At 42.8% G+C, this 19,404-nt stretch overlaps 1 protein-coding gene across 1 annotated transcript in view; it reads left to right on the top strand.

The window, feature by feature from the left end:
- Positions 1-11,026: 11,026 nt before the first annotated feature.
- Positions 11,027-19,404, top strand: part of neurl1aa (neuralized E3 ubiquitin protein ligase 1Aa) — a gene marked incomplete at its 5' end in the record, with an annotated part of 36,766 nt that continues 28,388 nt past the window's right edge. Inside the window, one exon of the mRNA XM_084567525.1 lies at positions 11,027-11,060. Coding sequence (XP_084423651.1) covers positions 11,027-11,060 — 34 coding nt within the window. The remainder of the gene's footprint in view (positions 11,061-19,404) is intronic.

Here is a 19,404-nt window from a genome sequence, read left to right as displayed (position 1 = left end):
TGCCCAGGTCAGATGGTCTGAACAAGGCATAAGAATACATGTAGTTAGTTTTTTTTTACCTGACAAAGAACATTACGTTAAGACCACTTAACTTAACTGCAAACTATAACAATATAAAGTCTTTAGCGCTCTAAAGCCAGAGACTTTACTCATTGGTTCGCATACCTAAGGACACTGGACTTATCTCACAGCTGCTTCCAGCACTTATCACAACTGATGTTTATCTCTGAATGAACCAGACCTCACTCATGGCTCAGAGATGCAAGTTGTTGTTTTTTTTTTCTTCTGGAGGAAAGAAGCAAGGAAATGGAAAGAAGATAATCTCATGTGTCTCTATGAGAGAATTAATCAGTTTAAATACCACACGGCTGCCAGAACAGCCAAGGCACCTCTCCGGCATATGTACTAGTGCACCCTGGCTTCATCATAATGAAATAATTTAGCTGTGTATCTTCCCATCTCTAAAATCATGACTGCCATCCAAAGCTGTCGAGCCAAAACTGTGTCTCCAATCAGTTTCGGTCCAGGGTTGAGTGGTGTTTGCATTACATCATCTACTCATTTAGAGGTGTTACATGAAACAGCTGATTATCGATTATGTTAATCAGGACAATCCTGCTTAATCTCTGGGTTGACTTTCAGGAAGCAGCCCTGGAGTTAAATATACTGAGGAGATTTCATCCTGTTTGTTCTGCTTCAGTCCCGTACACTGTTTATTATGTTGCATGTGCTTTCCTCGGGGTGGATCATTCAGAAAGAAAGTGTCTCCTTTCATTGCTGCACTGATGATATAATGCAGCGTCATTATTTCTTTAAGACTAAGTTATATTCACTATAGAAGCATATATTGATAACAACAAAATTTGGTTTATTCTCTAGCTTGTTCGTGTATTAAAGAGGAATTTCTGCAGCCAGTCAATTTCCTCCCTTCCTTTGTGGCTGAAAATAGTTCTATGTAGTTATGGATCTGACACTATGTCCAAAAAAATTTACACACTACTGTGTATTACGGATTGAACTACTTCCAATTTTTTTAAAGTCGACTAATATGCGGTGAAAATCGAGTCGCCGTAGACAAGTCGATGACGTCACGCGTAAAACACAGTGGAAAGTAATGCTTTGCATCAATGAAATCTATATTCTTGACCTGAATACATATTGTTGTGTCTTACACAAAAGAAGCTACGGAGGCTTTTCTGAGAGGTAACTGAAGCTTGAACACAGGTTATTGTCTGACACTTAGAATATGTAGCTCTCATCGGCACACTCTCAGCTGTCGCAACTCTCACATGGTGCATTAACTGACATCAGGCCAAAATAGATGCTCTACAACAACAGCAACCATGTCAACTAATAGAACACAACAGAACTGAACATACATGCGCTTATCAATATTGTGTGCTGCAGATATGTTTAGCCTATATAAAGTAGCGGGAATAAAAGCAGATGTCTTCAGATGAGTGTGTATTGCAGTAGTACATTTATATTTCAGGTCTGACTTACATATTCTGCATGTCACAGTAGAATGGGCTTCAACTTAAATGAAGTACTTCCACACGTTTCCACTGCTAGTTTGCAATGACCCACTGTGCTCCTCACAGTGTTGTTATTGTCTTGTGATCAGTGACTAGTCAACTGCTTAAAGCGTTATGGCACAGCAGTAAAGTCGAAAAGTGAACTTGTCGGTACAACCCCTACTGTGTATCCAACAAAGTATTATTGCATGTCATATTTAGCAGCTTTAAAGTAGAACTGTATCTTTTACATTTTTTTTTTGTTTCACTTTTAAAAACAGCCCTAAACTAGTAACTAAAATACCAGTAGCTGTCACGAAAAGGGCTTTATTTGTAAAGATCATAAACGGAAACATTATCTGACTCATTCTAAAAGGTCTTGTGTACACTATTGGATAGTCCAAATTGCATTTGAACACAGCGGAAAGGCTACAAACACCCACTAGCATGAGAGGAAATAACTTTATACCAGCAGATGGCAGTAGTCTGTATTCAAAATAGGAGAGACAAAAAAACAAGGACTAGCTAGGAAGCTAAAAGGCTAGAAAGAGCTTCTTCTGAATCATGCTGACCAGTTAGTCTACAGTTTATTTGTTCCAGATGTCAATTTTCTGATGAGATTAAGATGAAACATAGAGCGTTCTGTGTTTGCCCTCGCGGCTTCAGTGCTACTAGAAAAAGAAGTCTACACACATACACACACACAGCCAGCATAAAAAAAAATAAAATAAAAAAAAAAACTGTTGCAGGCCTGATAATGCTTGAGAGCGTAATAATTCGCAGTCAAACTGATCAGCGTCCGAAAAATAAATAAAAGAAAATTTGTTTCAAACAAATACAAAAAGTATATACCAAATCAAAAAAGTTAAAGTTAAAAAACACTCTTACATTTTTGCAATATTTATATTATAAAACAGTGAAAGTGAGAAATACAAAGTATGTGCCATTATAAGTACAGTCGGACAAATAAATAAACAGAGACAGTATGTTGTGCAAGTAGTGCAAAATGGTAATATGATGAGTATGAAGAAGTAACAGAGTGAGCTAATAGTAGTGCAGAATTGTTCACCTGTCACATGGAGCAGGTCCAGGAAGTCCGAAGCAGCAGACGACGACCTCTAGTGAAGATTTTATATATTAGCCCCAATACATTAGCCAGACTTTTGTGCAGAAAACGAGGACCAACGAGGTGTTAGACGGGTTAGCTATGCTGTTACCAACAGTCCATTCACTTGGCTAGCGAATGCTCGTGCTATGACACAGTAAAGCCTCAATGGCTAACAAGCTAGCTTTTACACGTGGGCAACTGTACAGAACACATTAATTAACATACTGTGTGTTAACCTATCCATTTTAACAAGCTTATTTATTTATCTACATATCAGAAAAAAACATCTATTCCTGAATATACGTTTTTTTTACCGTGGCTTCACATTCATACGTTACGTCTAAACCTGATGACACTGCTGTACTTTTTTAATCATGCACCAGTTGCAGTGATAGGGATTGTATTCATGGCAACAAATACTGACTGTATTATTTTGTTTTTTAATCATGATCGCTCAGTATTTGCATCCAGATATCATTACTATGTTTCAAGTAAATCAGCAAATCATCAAACGGTGGGTTCAACCTCAAGATCTCATACGCATTTACTTTTCATTGTTTTTGCTGCTAAGGAACTTATAACAGGTCAACTATTTTTGGATTTAGGTACCTTTCCCTAGCTATTCCTGAGGCCTGCACAAATCCTCCGCAGGACAAGCTTAATGTGGTTTCATCAGGCATGCTGCTGTAGCGCATTCAGCGCCATGCTCCTTGTGACTTGCTGATACTTCTGTACCCCGAAGCTCCCTGATCCCAGCTGTATCCTGTGACTCCTCTTCCCTTCCAGTCCTCCAGAGCAAAGCATGAGACTTCTTCATGTGTTTTTCTGTCATGCTGAAAACAAACTGATACTCAGGTCTGAGCTGTGGGACCTAGAGGAAAACATGCCCTAAAAAGTACCTCAGTCTGCTTATCTCTGTTATGATGCCAACTGAGAAAAGCACAGATTAGCCCCAGGTAATATCTTTAGTGGCCTCTCCTGTGTCTAATTAAAAGGCTACCATTCTAGTGAGTACATAGAAAGCAGTCACTGAGGTGATTTTCATTTGAAGCGTCACCCGCACCATAGGACAGTCACAACACTTTCAAGAACTCGTTTTCTTTTGATCTCATTTGAGATCAGCCTAAAAACCTACGGAGAAGACTAACACCGGTTGTAAATGTGATAAATGAGAGGAGTGATAAAGTGGGAGACACGTACCCGGATAAAAGAAACCCCTGGTAATCTGTCTCCGGGTCTGGAAGCATCCTCTTGCCAAACATGACATGAGCCAGTGGGTGTCAAGAAGGATACACTGTGCTGATTCACAGACGGTACGGCTTGGAAACCACTAAACCAGCAGCCCCCACTGATTGATGGCGCCGAAAATCCATGCAAACGGATTCATATGTTTCCCAATGCAGCAGCTGTCCCATATTAATCTAATGTAATGAACAATAAACACCCCATCATGATCGGAATTGCAATTTAAAAGTCTCAGTGATCTGCTCTGAGAGGAATTACAACCACATGTACTGCTGCCCGTAAGAGAGGGGAGAGCTACAGGAAACAATGAGTTTCCTCATAAAACTCTGTTGTTTTGGGACACATGTGTTTAACCATGGTATGGCTATAGAAGTTACTATGCCTGTTTCTTGGTGAGATCGGTGCAAGACATAGGTACTATTCTCTGTAACCAGACATCTGCATATGAATAGACAGAATCTACAGGCATGGTCTTGGTGCCAGTCACATTTTACATCATATTTGAGCAGGCTTTGGTGGGATGCAGGTAAGCTGCCTGTATGGAGAGCAAAAGAGATGGCCTTAACCTGTTGGCATGCAAGATAACATGTTATGTTTGTCAAGAGAATGCCTTAAAGCTGTTGGAGTTGTTTTAACAAGTTCCAAGTTGTCTAACTTTAAACAAAGACTGTCAAGTCATGCATCCTAAAGTCAAAATTGTCATTAAAGTTTAGTTACAATCTAAAACCTGTAAAATAACTTCCTGAAAACCGAGCTGTGCGTTGAATTGGCATGCTAACACTGAGAGGAATTTAAAGTTAGATGTGCTTAACGTGATCGCTTCAACTTTGTCCTTCTGTGCAGATGAGCAGCTGATGTTAGCATCGAGCTAAGAATCACTGTGTCTCACAGAGCTGATAGCATGGCTTGCGAAACAGAAAATATATAGTGATGCATGCTGTATTAAAATACCAGCTGCGTTCATAATTCAAATCCGCCGACAGCCACAGCGATAGCTCACTGAAGCCCATCACTCCTCACCAGCACATTTCGCATCAGGCTATCAGGCTGAAAAAGGAATTTTCTGTTACTCTTCACCAGAGACAATAAGGCGTTTCTTTGCAACAATCCAACCCAAGGCCGAGCAGCTCCGAGAGATATTAAAGCAGAGTGACAGATCTAATTATCACCTCCCCACTTCTTCTGCTCCAGCTCTGATGAAAAGTACTACATTACAGCAGACATCCTATGCCCTCAAACTAAGTTTCACCTTTGCTAATAACTATGTGTGTAGTTATCTTGGATACCTGCTGAGGGCATGTCTCAGAATACACAGAAAAAAAAGATTTGCAGTAAGGCTGAATTTATGAGAGGAGTAGACCATCATTATTCCAATGCTTGCTGCAGCGACTGTGCAAACGCCTCGTACCCGCCATCTCTCACCTTTCCCCTCTCTCTTGTTCCAGGCTTCTCATTTGCTCTGACTTAATGATCCAAAGTCACTTCTCAAATGTAGACAGTGTACAGCACCAGTGTTCGCCAGGCTCATGAAGGGGCTCCCAAAGTTTTACTGAATAGGAGTTTTTGTTTGCGCTCACGTGCCAAGCGATACTCTGTGACAATAGTAACTGCAGGAGACCCACTCTGCTGACCTCTCGGCTCGGCCAGCCTGCTGCCAGATTCCCTTTCACTCATACAAATTACTCTGAAAGAGGCTGCTGGCCTCATTCTGCTGGCAGGATGTTACGTTTCCCCTGTGGATTGGTGGACTCGGTGCACACCTCACCTGCTGTCTGTTGTCCCTCTTTGTGTTCATGAACACTGTGCTTCATTGGACTAATGGCCCTGTAAGGAGTACATAATTCTTTTCGAGCATTGGTTGTCGAGGTAACCTTGGTCAGGTCTGATCTCCAGCTGCTGTGAGACACTAAAGCATGCAGGGAGATGTGGTTATGGGGGTCAGTTAATCATCAGCCACGATGTCACATCTGCAGCCGCATGATGCTCTGACGGCTGCGCTCTGTCAGGTTTGAACCCATGAACACTTTCCTCAGAGAGAAAATATGGCACCGAATTTAAATGTATTTCATCTTCAGCCTGCCATGTACTGTGTAGAATGAAGATGAGGGTCTGTGGGTGAGGCAACATCAGTGACGTGACTGTGTATATACTGATTATAACTGTAGAAAGAGTTTCACTTCACCTTGAGTGTCCTCTTCATTTCCTTCCATTGTTATCCTCTTACCTTTAACATAATAGACGCAGTGCAACGGAGATCAGGGGTTCCTTCAGTTCACACATACAATGTTGACACAGCATGGTAATTCAATTAACATTTATACACGTATTCATTTAATTCTTTCTTTTGCAGTACTTTGTTACAGTCAGTGGTGATTGAGAAAACCGAGGGAACTGGCCATCCCGCCTGTAAAACCTTTATCAGTATGGTTTAGTATATTCTTTGTTAGATTAAATCTACTTTCATTTGAGTTTAAAATCATCACTTGCTGTCAGTACTCATTTCCATTTGGTTGTCTCTTGCCCGGTGCGAAAGAGTTAAGCATGGATGATCAGCTGCTTTAAAATTGTCCCCCTGTAAATAGACTCTTCCTGGTAATCACCTGGAGCAGAGAGGATGTAAGAGGCCGTTAGTTGCCTCAGTCAGTTGCTGGTGCTGGTTGGTGCATTTTTGGTTTGTTATCGTATTTTATGGTGTCTCACTGGAGTTAATAAAAGACCAAGCTTTTCCATGGAATTTACCTCAGTCTCATGACTCTTTCTATAAAAGCCTGAAGCCTCTGGCGGTCAAACTGATACTGACTTCACTGACAAACGTTTTTTGATAGAACAAATGAATTCATGGCTCCTTTCATTCGTTACGCTGCCGCTCATGTGCAGATAAAATTATCAGTTTGGATCTACATGTTGCACAGGTTGATGACAGGTGATAGCTGAATGGTCACTGAGAAATTAGAAGCAACAAAAGCCCCTGTTACCACTCTGAATGAGCTGAACTGTGAATTTGTGCTTGTAAAATGCACAGATGTAGGCAGTGCCCGTTGAAGATCAAGGCGCCGCACTTCTTCTTCTAAATATTCTGATTTAGTTCTTATCAGCAGCTGGTGTCGGTGCCTTACAAATCCAATACAGGATTTTATCATGGCTGCAAATCACCCAGATTGTTCTCATTTTTCAATCTGCAGATTCTGTCCTCACTGCATGGGTTCAGGGAGACCTTCACTAATGAGCTTCCATTCTGTTTTTTTTTTTCTCGACCACTGGAGCAGCCAGTTAGCTAATTATCAGGCCATTCCTAGCCTTGAAGTCAACCCGACTTACTCCGCCAACAACATGGCTCTGGTTGGTTATAGGACTATCCAATAGTGTACACAGGTTGTTGTTTTTATCTCTGCATCGGTTGAGGCACTCCCCTTACTTAAATCTAAATAACTAAGATGTGCTCTGTGTTTTCCAAGGAGAAAGAACTAGTCAGCAACATGTCTGATTTCAATTAGAGAGTAACTGATCCTTTTACTGCTTTGAAAGAGAGACGGGCAAGGTTTCAACATTGGTGAGTAATGTCATTTAAATAGTGTCTGCGGTTGCACTTCTGGTGTATTAAGTGCAATAGTTGAATTGTAAATGCTTAAATCCATTGCACATTATCAGTCCCAATGTTGCCCGAGTTTAACATAAATAAAACAATTGCTCAGCGCAGTTTGACAATGTCTAGTTAGCAGGCTTGCAATTTGGCAGGACCTGCGAGTGTACAACTGACCGACTGATTCCTGACCTGTCAGCTCTCCTGTTAAGGTTTGGTACCGTTTATTTCAAGGAAACGTAGGCTACTACATCATTACAATCCCTCCACAGCAAACTCAAAAGTCAAGCGATTCAGGAGAATACAATCATGGTCTGGACAAAACTCTTCACATATTTAAAACACATATGCTGATTCCATCACTACCCGTCCAAATATATACAGCCTTTATTGTTGGCCACTATCCAGGGCTCAGTCACAGAACTGCTAATAATTCTTTTGGCATTATTCAAAGACGTCCCCCGGAGCCTGAGAATGTGGATGGAATTAACGCTGCACATAAAACATGCAACCTGTCAGACAGGCAGTATATCTGCTGAGGTTGTCTGCATGCATAGTCTCTTCTGATACCAGCTGAGCAGTGAGCCGTGAGGCGCGCCACATTATCTGAGCAAGTTACGTAATGCAATTTTATGTACAGAGATGCACCTCAATGGTGTCGCAGAGAGGACTACAGGCCAAAGAAGGCTCTCTTTTTTAAAGGTTAAGGCTATCAAAGGGGAGCGGAGGATGCATTATTAAAACAGGAAGCGAAAGGTACCGTACAAAGGAAGGATGTCCAAGTGATGCATTCATGTACAGGACCAATGTTCGTCAGGCGAGGAAGTGCACTTTTCTTCAGGCCTTTCCTCTGCTGTGTATCTGCAAGGTTACACTCCAGTCAAATGTTTCTTCCTGGAACTTGTCTGGCCAGCTTCCAGTCAGCGCCTCTCTAACAGTCGCGTCCATCGCGTGACAACGAGCTGTTCCTACCCTAGTGCAATGGTGTCATCCCTGGGGAGTCTTTTAAGACTCAGCTGATTTGTTGGTGTGACTTTTATTACAGGCAAGGCAGGATCTCTTTTCTAATTTATCAAAATGAAATAGGTGCCACTGATCTGAGCTATCAGTGCTGACAAATGCGGTCAGGAAGGCTGATGAAGTGTGCGGAAGTTTGCGGCCTTAAAAGTCTTCCTCTGACTAAAGTCTTCTTTCCGATCCTGACTCCAGATTTTTCACAATAGTCTGCAAAGGTGATACGCGAAACCAAATGCGGTTAGCCCCTCATTGTGCCTCGAGTATTCTCCGGCAACTGTCTTCACCTCAAATGTGCACGCCATGTGTTGGTCTGCAGTGTCTCATTTGGAAAACTCAATCTTGAGGTTGTGGTCCTGATTTCATTTGGATCAACATCCCAGGCAGGATGGGGTATTTGTTATGGTTACATGGTGGTAATCATTGAACATGATGTGACATGTAAATATTATAATCTGCAGGATTTAGTGGTTAATCCATTAAACATAAAGCCCATTGTATAGCAGCTTTACACTCAATGCATCTTCCTGACATGTTTCTTCTTTTTCTTCTTAGTAACTGCAATAAAACAACTGCAGTGGATACCTGATGATTAAACTATTACTGTTATTTAACTGCTGATATACCTGAATACATAACTTTTACTCGTAATGAAATGTACTATATTGAGGTAATGCGACTTCTACTTAAGGCATTCATTCATTATACATTACTGCTTATCCTCACTGGGGGTCACGGGGTGCTGGAGCGTATCCCAGCACTCACTAGGAAACATTGGGCACACCCAGGACAGGTCACCAGTCTATCACAGGTTTAACCTAACATGTATGTCTTTGGGCTGTGGGAAGAAACCAGATCACCTGGACAGGACCCCCGGAGAACATCCAAACCCCGCAAAGAAAGGCCCCAGCCAGCCACTCAGAGCATTACTTCAACACTTATTCCGCTGGTTAACGTAGCACAAACACTGTAAACAGAAGAACAGCAAGGCTTTGATCAACTTTAGAGAAGAAAATTTCCCGGCACCAGCAGCTACTTCCAGTAACCTCCCAAAACTGCTGTCATTTTTTCACACTCAATTTTTAAACACCAAAATAGCATAGCCTGATCTGTGTTTGTAACACAGTGTCAGGCCAAAATGAACCACACTGGGGTGTATCAACATTTTGGAGAACTGGGAGAGTAAATAACAGTCTTACAATGAGTCTGTGAATAAACTTTTTGTCGGCTCTTCCAAATATAATGCAACCAAAATGGAAAAAAAAAAAGCTACATCCATTTTAAAGGGGACATCGGATGCAATTCACTCATTTGGATGCTGATTTAGTACGGTGTGTGTCATGTCTGCCAGTACAGAATGTTCTAAAAGTGAAAATGTGCCGTGTCAAAGTTGAGCCATTTGTTCTGAACATAAGACATATCCCTACACGGCTTCCGGGGTCTCCCGTTGTTCTGGGTTCAACTCCGGTACAAATAGATGGACTGATGTGGCTTCAGAGCGCCACGCTGTCGTAGTATATCGATGCGCTGAACGATTGCCAAGGCAACACTACCAGAGGGCCGGGGTAACGGGAGCTCATTCTCGGGAGGGAGGGGGATCGCACCGAAATGGCTCGCTGTCACCTTTAAGGCCCGCCGCGTCTTTGTCGGAGCTGTTTGGTGTGGCTTCCAGGCAATGAATGTGCAGCCACATTGTACAAATCCCTGCTCCACCACCACCACCAGGCGCCTCCAGGATGGAACCTGTTAATGCTAACGGACAAATGCAAGACACCACTGGGGCTTCTTGGCTTCCAAACGTTGATTGTTCCATCACTTCATACGTCTTGTTTACGCCACCCCGTCCTTATCTGAGCGCCTGCAGCTTCAGGCTGGGAGTAAACGCCGGTGTCTGAGGCAGAGGGCCGCGAGGTCGCCACGGATACGTGATGACAGCTCCAGTCGAGGCCTGACTCTTGAGGGGTCACCCAGCCTGTCTGCCAGGGGCCGTAGGCACATAAGGAAGCATGGAAGGTGAAAGACTGAGTGCTGAGAGTGAAGAATGCGGCCGCTTGCTGTGTGAGTTTCTATTTTTAAATAGTCAAGCTTCCTGCCGACATTTTTTCATTTCATTGGTTTACTTATAAATTATATAAACAGGTCAACACATTCCATGGTACATATCTGAATGTTTGATTTTTCGCCGTCTGTCCGCCTCGTGGCCCAGAAATAGCTGCTATGTGCGGCAGTGACAGCGTTAACAGTCTCCACCTTCTATGCAAATACAAGTGTGTGTGAGTGAGTGGGTGAGGGAGGGAGGGAGGCGGAGAGAGCGCTCGGTGAATGAGCGGCTGTGGGGGGGGAGAGGAGGAGGAGGAGGAGGAGGAGGTTGCCTTCACGGATGTGTGTCCCCTGCGCTCACAAGAAGGAGGTGTGCGCGCTCCGCTCCAGTGTTTGCATCCATTCGGAGGAGAGTGGGGATAGGCTACCTTTGGATGCGATCATGTCACGAGCGCTGGGCTGTGCCGCGAGAGCATCCGAGTGAACCCACACCGGCGATAAGCGGACACTGGAGGAGTAAAAGAAATGGGGGGCCAGATAACGCGAAATGCCTTTTACGGTAAGGAACACTCGAGATGCATCGCCGCCGTGTGCGGTTCGCTTTCATTCATGCGTCGTCCCGTTTTACAGCTACAGCCTACTCGGTGCTCACAGTTACGTCACTCCGGTGATCAGAGCGGAGGTCTCGAGACGCTCCGCGGCCCCCTTTGATTAACAGGAAACAGGGTGTCACCACCGCCTCACCTGCCCGCGCGCTAACGGGCACCTATGTCCCACAAAGTGAGGCGTTAAAGCGGTGCCTCCTCAGGATGTGAAAGTTGTGGGGTTTCCCCTCTGCTCTGAGCGCTGCCATGGTTTCCCCTCATTAATAAACGGAGCGTGTGCAGCTGTGGGAATCCATACATTGATCTGCATTGTCCGGGATGTTCACACTGAGGTCGAAGCGCCTGGATAGCTTTGGTGGCTTTTTGGTTATTACTAATGTGCAGAATCCACTAGCTGAGGGCTGTTCCGTTGGTCATTGACGGTGGAACTTGACACTGTGGCTTCTGTAGAGGTTTATTTGCAAAAAAATGTAGGTCAGGTTCAGGCCTTGTGTGGCAACAAACGGCAAACCTTTCACAATGAACAACAATAAAGTGCAACAACGCTATGGCAACACAGTAAGACAGCAGGAGAAACTCAGGAACTGAAAAGTGCCAATCCAATGTTGACAAATTCACCCCCCTTTCTCCACAGCATTATTGTGAAATCTACAGCTATATATACTGTATGTGTGAACCCGTGGGAGTTAAGCCGAGTCTCTGCTCCTGCAGCCACCTGATCGTTCTAATTAAAGCCCCGAGATTAATCCAATTACCTAAAGAGGGACAGACTAAGACAGCAGGAAGAGCTCCTTGTCTCTGGGATCAAGGTCAAACACCTCATGCAATTAGTGTTTGCCAGGTGCACCTTTAATACACAGTGTTACGTGGCGTATTGCCTGCTGCCTCAGAATAGACATACTTTGTCAGTCATACAGTTACACCAATCAGGCATAACATTATGACCACCTTCCTAATATTGTGTAGGTCTCCCTTGCGCCTCCAAAATAGTTCTGACCAGAGAATAGACATGGGCCTTCTGAGGGTGTCCTGTGGTGTCTGCAACAGAATGTTGTTAGTTGGGGCCTTCAGGTCCTGTGGGTTTAGGGAAGGGGCCTCTGTGGATCAGGCTTGTTCCAGTGCATCCCAGAGATACTTGATTGGGATCAGTTTGGGATCTAGTGAATTTGGAGGCCAGGTCAACACCTTGTGCTGTTTTTCATGTTTTTTTTAGTTGTTCCTAAACCGTTTTTGTGTGTGTGCCTGTGTCAGGCTGCATCCTGCTGGGGATGGCTGCTGCCATCAAGGAGTGTCATTGCTATGGGGTGGGTGTGTCTGGTCTGGTCTAGGTTGGTAATACATGTCTAAGTAACATTCACACGAACACCAGGTCCAAAAGTTTCCCAGCAGAACACTGTATTGTCACAAGATGGTCAATGTTATTCACATCACCTGCCAGTGGTTTTAATATTGTGGCTGACTGGTGTACCATTACATCGTGATATGATGGAAAATACTTATATTTCCAAAAAGCAAAGTTGAAACAAGGTCAACTGGGGATGTTGGGTTTTGTTGAAGATGTTTCATCCGAGTATCTTCTTCAGTTCTAAAATACTGAGGCGTTGGTGTTTTATTAGGAACATCTGTTGGTGGTGCCCACCTGAAACTCACACGAGACTGGAGCCTGGGCATTAATGGGTCGTTAAGAGTGCCATCCACTGGGGAAGGAACACAGGATCAAATTAGAATCCTCCAAGTGCAGTTTTAGTGACTGGTCATTACAGACCATGGACATGTGTGCTTCAGGAGGGAACCACTTACAGATGTTCCAAATAGAACCACAACCATCCATCTGTCATGTACAGAAGGAGACTTGGATGAAAGGAAACGACCTGGATGGCTGACAAACCTTCACAGACTCCAATATAGACTCTATTATTCTTTACCAGTACCACCATTCAATCATGCATCCATTCCATATAATCATTGTCTTTAATGGTAAGACTTTTGGTTTTTTAGAAAATGTACCAGTTTGCCACAAACAGTCACAATTCCCTGGTTTTATTCTTTCAAAAGAAAGACCTGAATTAAAGGTCCATATCATATAACATTGTGTTTTTGGGAACACAGTGACAGTTAGATGTTTCTGACACTAATATAATGAATAATGAATGTTCAAGTACATTCATGTGTCATTGTCAGTGACTGGACAAGAGAAAGCCTTGAGTGTCTCAAACCTCTTGAAATGTTTTACTGGCAAAAACTTTTGACAAAAACAGGACGGACTGACAGAAAATAAGGCTGGCTGCGACACTCTAAAGTTAGGATTTAAGTATTTTAATCTTTTCATTTGTTCATAAGATCCTTCTCTGTGAACGTGTATGTCAGCAACATAACTGATCCTTGCATATTCTATCCGTCCAAGCAGAGTTCAGCAGAACCTTTTCATGGCAGACTCTTAAATAAAATAAAAACCATGTGTGTGTGAATTCATTTGAAGTCTAGTGGATTGACCAGTGTTGTTGGTTAACATTAGTATTAACTGCACCTCTTAAAATGAAGACTTTGTTCATTTTTTTCCTACAGTATTCTGTCAAGCAGCGATGCAGCCATGACTGGAACTGTCAGCGTAGTTTGGATTTAATTCACCAGTATACAATAGTACATCAACTGGGAGCTGGTTATTATTGTATAAAATATGAGCACACCAACTGTTTGGAATAAAATCAGTGATTCAAAGAGTGGTTAGAAAGTTTTTTTTTGTTTGAGTAACAGAATACAAAAATAACTATTCATATTTCTCAAAGTAATATGTATGTTCAACCTGAAACTGATTAAAAATTATGCAATGAACAAATTCATTTATTTATCATTCACTAGTTAAATGTCTTTCCTCTGAGCGAAGTGTTTCATGTTTTGGTTATTTATTAAACTGAAATCTAGTCCTCTACTGTCTGAATTGTATCAGACTGTGTGTCCCAGAAAGCATTTTAGGTTGTATTGACTCGTTGGGAAGCCCCAAGCAATTTCTGAACCTAAAAATGGAACTGTAGAATGTTTCACATCTCCGGATATTTCAGGCTATCATAAACTAAACAACTGCAGGCCTCTGCTAACAAAGTTCATTTAATAGCTTTAGCATGTAGCCTTAGAAAAAACAGCGTAATTGGCTGCTAAGTCGGAAAAGTCTGCAGAGCTGTGATTTCCTGCTTTGTTTGTTTGTTTGATTTTGTTTTAATTATTATTACTGGACATTTACCCGTGGTTATTTCCTGTAGTATTTACCAATAGCTCCTTCCTGTTGTGTTTCTGTTTTTTCCTGTTTCTCCAACACTGACGTTGTCCATCCTCGTTCCTTAGTAGTTGGCTTGCATCTGTAACGGTGCAAACGGCTGCTGACTACAACACAAGCAGAGATGGCGAGTACACGGTAACTCACAGCAACTGGCTGTTTGTTAGCGAGGTACACAGTGATCCATCAGAGACAAGTTATGGCAGAATATTACTGGGAGGCTGACTATTATTTTCTGAAACGTATTGATCAGGTTGTCGATTAACTGTGCAGCCTTGTTGCAGAGCGATAAAGATGCTGACCTCAGAATAGAATAGAGGCGTCTGTGTGATGATTGCTACTAAATTACAGTCTGTTAGTCCCAGTAGGAAGAGGGTTAAACTATATTTAATATCAAAGTACAACTGTTGCTATGACAACGGAGAGCCATTGATAGAAAGCATTTGATTTCTTCAACTGCATCTCTCTGGGACGGAGAAGCTAATTTTAAAGAACCGGATAATCCTATCTGAAGTCTTATAGTGATTATGCTTTTTGGGGGTAAAGGCAACTGGCAATGGATTTTCCTAAACTTAAATCCATTAAAACTGTCACTGTTCCTAATATGCTCGCATGAGAACAGAGAGACTGGCAGGGGAACGCATTATGCGTTCTAAAATTGCACCTCTGCAGGCGGCTGTTCTCAGGTGTGAAGCACCAGAGCACATCCAAACAGTGTTTGCAGAGCTGCTTGCATAATTGTGTCTGCTGAGTGTGTGGGAGCTCCACTTCTGTGCTCCCGATTGACTCAAAGTGGGCCAGTGTCTGCGGATGATTCGATGGAGCGTCTGGCTCCATTCGAAGTCAATTTGATTCAGTATCCAAATTCAAAGACAGTACTGAGCGCGAGAGATGCCACATAACAAAGTATAGATTCTTAACTTAATTGAAACAGACCTTGTCTCGGTTATTTAATGGAATCTGTCTCAAGTTACTGAATGCCCAATAAAGTCAGTGCAGAGGTCATGCACTGTGCTTCTACTTCCTTTTTTCTACTTCCTCTGCATTTTCTTTCTCTTTGTGTGTCTGTGAAGAGAGCTAGAACACAGTATGAATCAGGCCTGGAATGTTGCTATGCACTGAAGGAAACATATGTCTCAGGGTCAAGTGGCATTGTTAGAAGCATGCGTCAGTGTCTTCCATGTAATTGTCACTTCTTCAAACTTAAGGCAGCGTGTCCTGGGGCAACCGTCTGTCACTTACACTGACACACAGGGCGTAGATCTGCTCACATGTAGACGTGTGCGGCACTAACCTTCCTGTTTGTCCAGCTAGCATGCAAAATCCCGTGTGTGTGTCTTTGTGAGTGTGTGTGCATCCGTGACCGGTCACCTTCAAAACAGCGCCCACATAATGACTTCCAGTCAGAGCTGAAAAGCATCTTGCCTGCTCTCAGTCTATACACACTGCATATCGTTACGCCTCCCCGCCAGCCTGCTGTCGTCCGCTGCCAGAGAAGCATCTTTGCGCTACATTGTGCTCCACTGTATGTAGTCTAGTGATGTGATTATTTATTGATCGCTGTTGTGTAATCCTGCTCGTGACAGCGGGAAGACTAGTGGGCCATAGTGGATGACGTCAGCCCGAATTCATCATATCCACTGTCTCACCTTTCACTGCCAGGTCATCTCACTGTGAATTATTGATTGGCCACACAAAGTGTCTCTACAGTGGGTTCAGACCTGAGCTGGTTTCAGTTCAGGTTTATTTATAAAGCACCAATAACCAAAACTGTCCCACAAAGCCCATAGCCTGAAACTAGGTTAAACGTCAACAAATGAAAACATGTATCTGTACGTTATGTGCTGAGTTGCACTTGAACCTGATTCTCTTCAGGTCAGATAATGGAGCATTACAGATTAAATAATGCATTCATTATTAATTTATTAATTTCAAGGAAGACGACAGGAGCTGGCTGCAGATTCTCTAGCTGTGAGCAACTTTTTTCTCATATATGCACGTAATAGCAAACTGAGAACGCTCATCATTAAGACACGATTGTGCGCGATGACATTTTTGCGGGTTAAAATGAACCGATAATGAAACTAAGCTTTACCCAATTAAACAGTAACAGAGTTAGCCTGGTAGCAGCTGCTTTTATTTTATATTAGTCAACAAGAGAATCAGGTTCCAGTGCGATTCAGCACTTCCTGCTTGTAAAGTATAGATTTCTTTCAGCTTTGAAGTGTTCCAGGTTTTCTTTTGGTTGAAAGTCTGCAGGAAGTGTCAAGTTTAATCAAACAAATGAAAATACTCAATGACAGTAGTTCAGTTAAAAAGAGAAACAGAGAGTGGTTGTTGTGTTGATGGAATGTGTCCAACTTTTAGTTTCTGTTGTCAAAATCACTCTCAGATAATTCTGACTCCATTCCGGTCAAATGATGGTTAACTACCGAGCTACATCCTTGAAAACAAGGACAGAGGACTGGATGGAAATTGCTGCAGCAGCTCGAATATACTGTTAAAGAATCTGTAACTCACACCCAAACAATGTTGATTCAGTCAGATTATGACACTATTGCAGAGTAAAAGTAAATAAAACCGCCACTGATTTGCCTATGGAGGTTATTTAGAGTAAGTTTAAATGGCAGGACCTCCTGATGCAGCTCCGGCCGGTCGCATCATCGAAACCTGAGTCATTTATCAGAGCACCAGCACTGACAAATAGATCCGTCACAATGTTGCCTAGCATCAGACCCTGTGGTTGCCGCCAGCGTAATGAGTGATGAGTCTGCATGAGCTCACGGTACCTGTCCACGGGTAGAACAGCAGCTACAGTTACTATCAGCACCTATTGGGTTTCTCGTGTTCTGCCTGTTACTGCAGCATCGGCCACACGTGTGAAGAAGAAGAGGAAACGTAATACCCCGTGCGCTACGCCACACATAAGCCGCGAGCTCGTGCGCACACCGTAACGTGTCCTCTTCCCTGAGCTGTTTTTAAGCCTAAAACGATAATGCACATGATTAATTGTCGCTATTAAGTGTGATTCATTTCACAGTTGGTGTTACATCAGGCTGAAATACCATTTTGTCATGAGTCAGTGGGATTGAATGCATCATCCAGACACTGCAATGTAAACATCATTAAGAAGTTGTTTGTCATCGCCCTCCGGGCTTGTTGGCGGCGTTGTAAATGACACTGTCAACTGATCTACACAGAAAAAATCTAATAAAAAAAACAGCGAGTGGCAACATTTTACACAAGTAACGCTATGGAAAGGAGGAAATTAATGATTTTATCTTCCCTCCTAAGATGGTAATGTTTTCTATTATTCAAAGGGAAGTAAATTATCATTAAAGCTAAAAAGTCTGCATTATGCTTTCACAGCGAATCATTCCAAAATACAGCAGTACATCAACTTTAATGGCTAAATAAATACTCGTGAGAAGTTTCACTGGAATGTAAACACATACGAATTTGTTATTTGACATTGCACCACCACACTAAATTGCCTGCTTAAATATCCAAGATAGATTGCTGTCATGAATACACACAGGGCATGCTTGTGTGTGTGTGTTGTGTTTAAAGTCTCCTAGGATGAGCCGGGCTTTACATAGCAACAAGTGCAGGGAGTGGGTGGGTATGTGGGCTACCTGTGCTTCATAAGCTCTGAGAGGCTGTTATGACTGCTACGGACTCATCTTGTTTCCACGGTGCTAAAGTTAGGCATTGTGGTGGAGATCTGGGTCAATGGTATCAGAAAATATCAGTTAAGGCTTGTTTTACTGTACCTTGGAAACACAGTGTGTGTCTGCTGCTCAGAACAATAGCTAGTTTAGACCACAACACAAAGTGATTCTTCGCACTCGGGATATAATAAATCATGTGCATGAATCAGTATAGTCCCAATGTTGCCTGCCGGTTTCCATATAGTTTAATACAGTATAATAATTGGCTACAATATGAGAACATTACATTTGGAGGGTAACTTTAACCGTTGCGCCGTAGAACCAGGAAGTGATTTGCCTACCAAACAGTGCTCAGCAAATATTTGAACAGTTTTCTCCCGTCCCTTAAAATCCTATTTGCATGGTAAACCAATTAGCTGACGCTTGGAGAGTAACGCTACACACGGATGCACATACACACACAGGTAACCTCTTACTCACCATCATCAACCACATGAAATGGTGCCAGATTAGCTCGCTGCTGCACAGAGATGTTCCCCGCGGTGTGACAGGTATTAGCTGCACGCTAAGTCTGCGTATTATGATGAGAGATTGGAGCTGTCTTGTGCGTGTTGTTGTTATTCGCGGGATAAAGACCTCTTACACTGCGGGCCTGAGGAATAAAAGCTTTTCACCCTGTTTGTTCATAATAAAACATCCTTGACCTTTTGGCAAAATCACTCTAGAGAGCCTGTTAAAACTGCCTTTTCCCAGATAACACAGCATAAAGCTGTGTGCCCAAACACAGGTTTATAAGAGGCAGCTGTCAGACTGACGTTGCGCTCAAGCCATTAACATCAAGGGGTCACATCTCGGCCTCCGAACACATGAGACTTCTCCAGGATTTGTGTTTCTGAGGTAATTGGAGGACTGAGACTAGCACTTAGTTGTTGGGCTTGAGGCATCTTTGGTCTGTCTGTTTTTGCACAAGCCTGTACATACGGTAATATTAAAGCTATACTCATTCGTTGCTGTCATATGCACCTAGGCCCTGTTCAGACAGACTATAGCCTTGAGGCAAAATATTTGTGAGAAGATAAAATACAAACCAAGGTATCCGGTTCATCGGTGCATATAAAGTAAGGATCTCAATGTACCTGCATGGTAGCCTTTAGTCTTTAAATAACCTCGTTAGTGTTCATTTGGAGTCACACACTGTGCATGTCTGTCCACTTGGTTGTTAGCTCTGCTTACGTGTCCATCAGCTCCGGAGGGAAACATCTGACTCTTCAGCTGCTAAGTGCCAACTTTGCTGAGCGTCCCTGTTGTTTGGTGCTGGGCAGGTAGTGGTTTTATCGGAGCCTTTCTGCTAAAAGC

Source organism: Chelon labrosus (assembly GCF_963514085.1).
Source record: "Chelon labrosus genome assembly, chromosome: 2".
NCBI classification, from domain to species: domain Eukaryota; kingdom Metazoa; phylum Chordata; class Actinopteri; order Mugiliformes; family Mugilidae; genus Chelon; species Chelon labrosus.
This window is presented reverse-complemented; position numbering and strand designations above follow the sequence as displayed.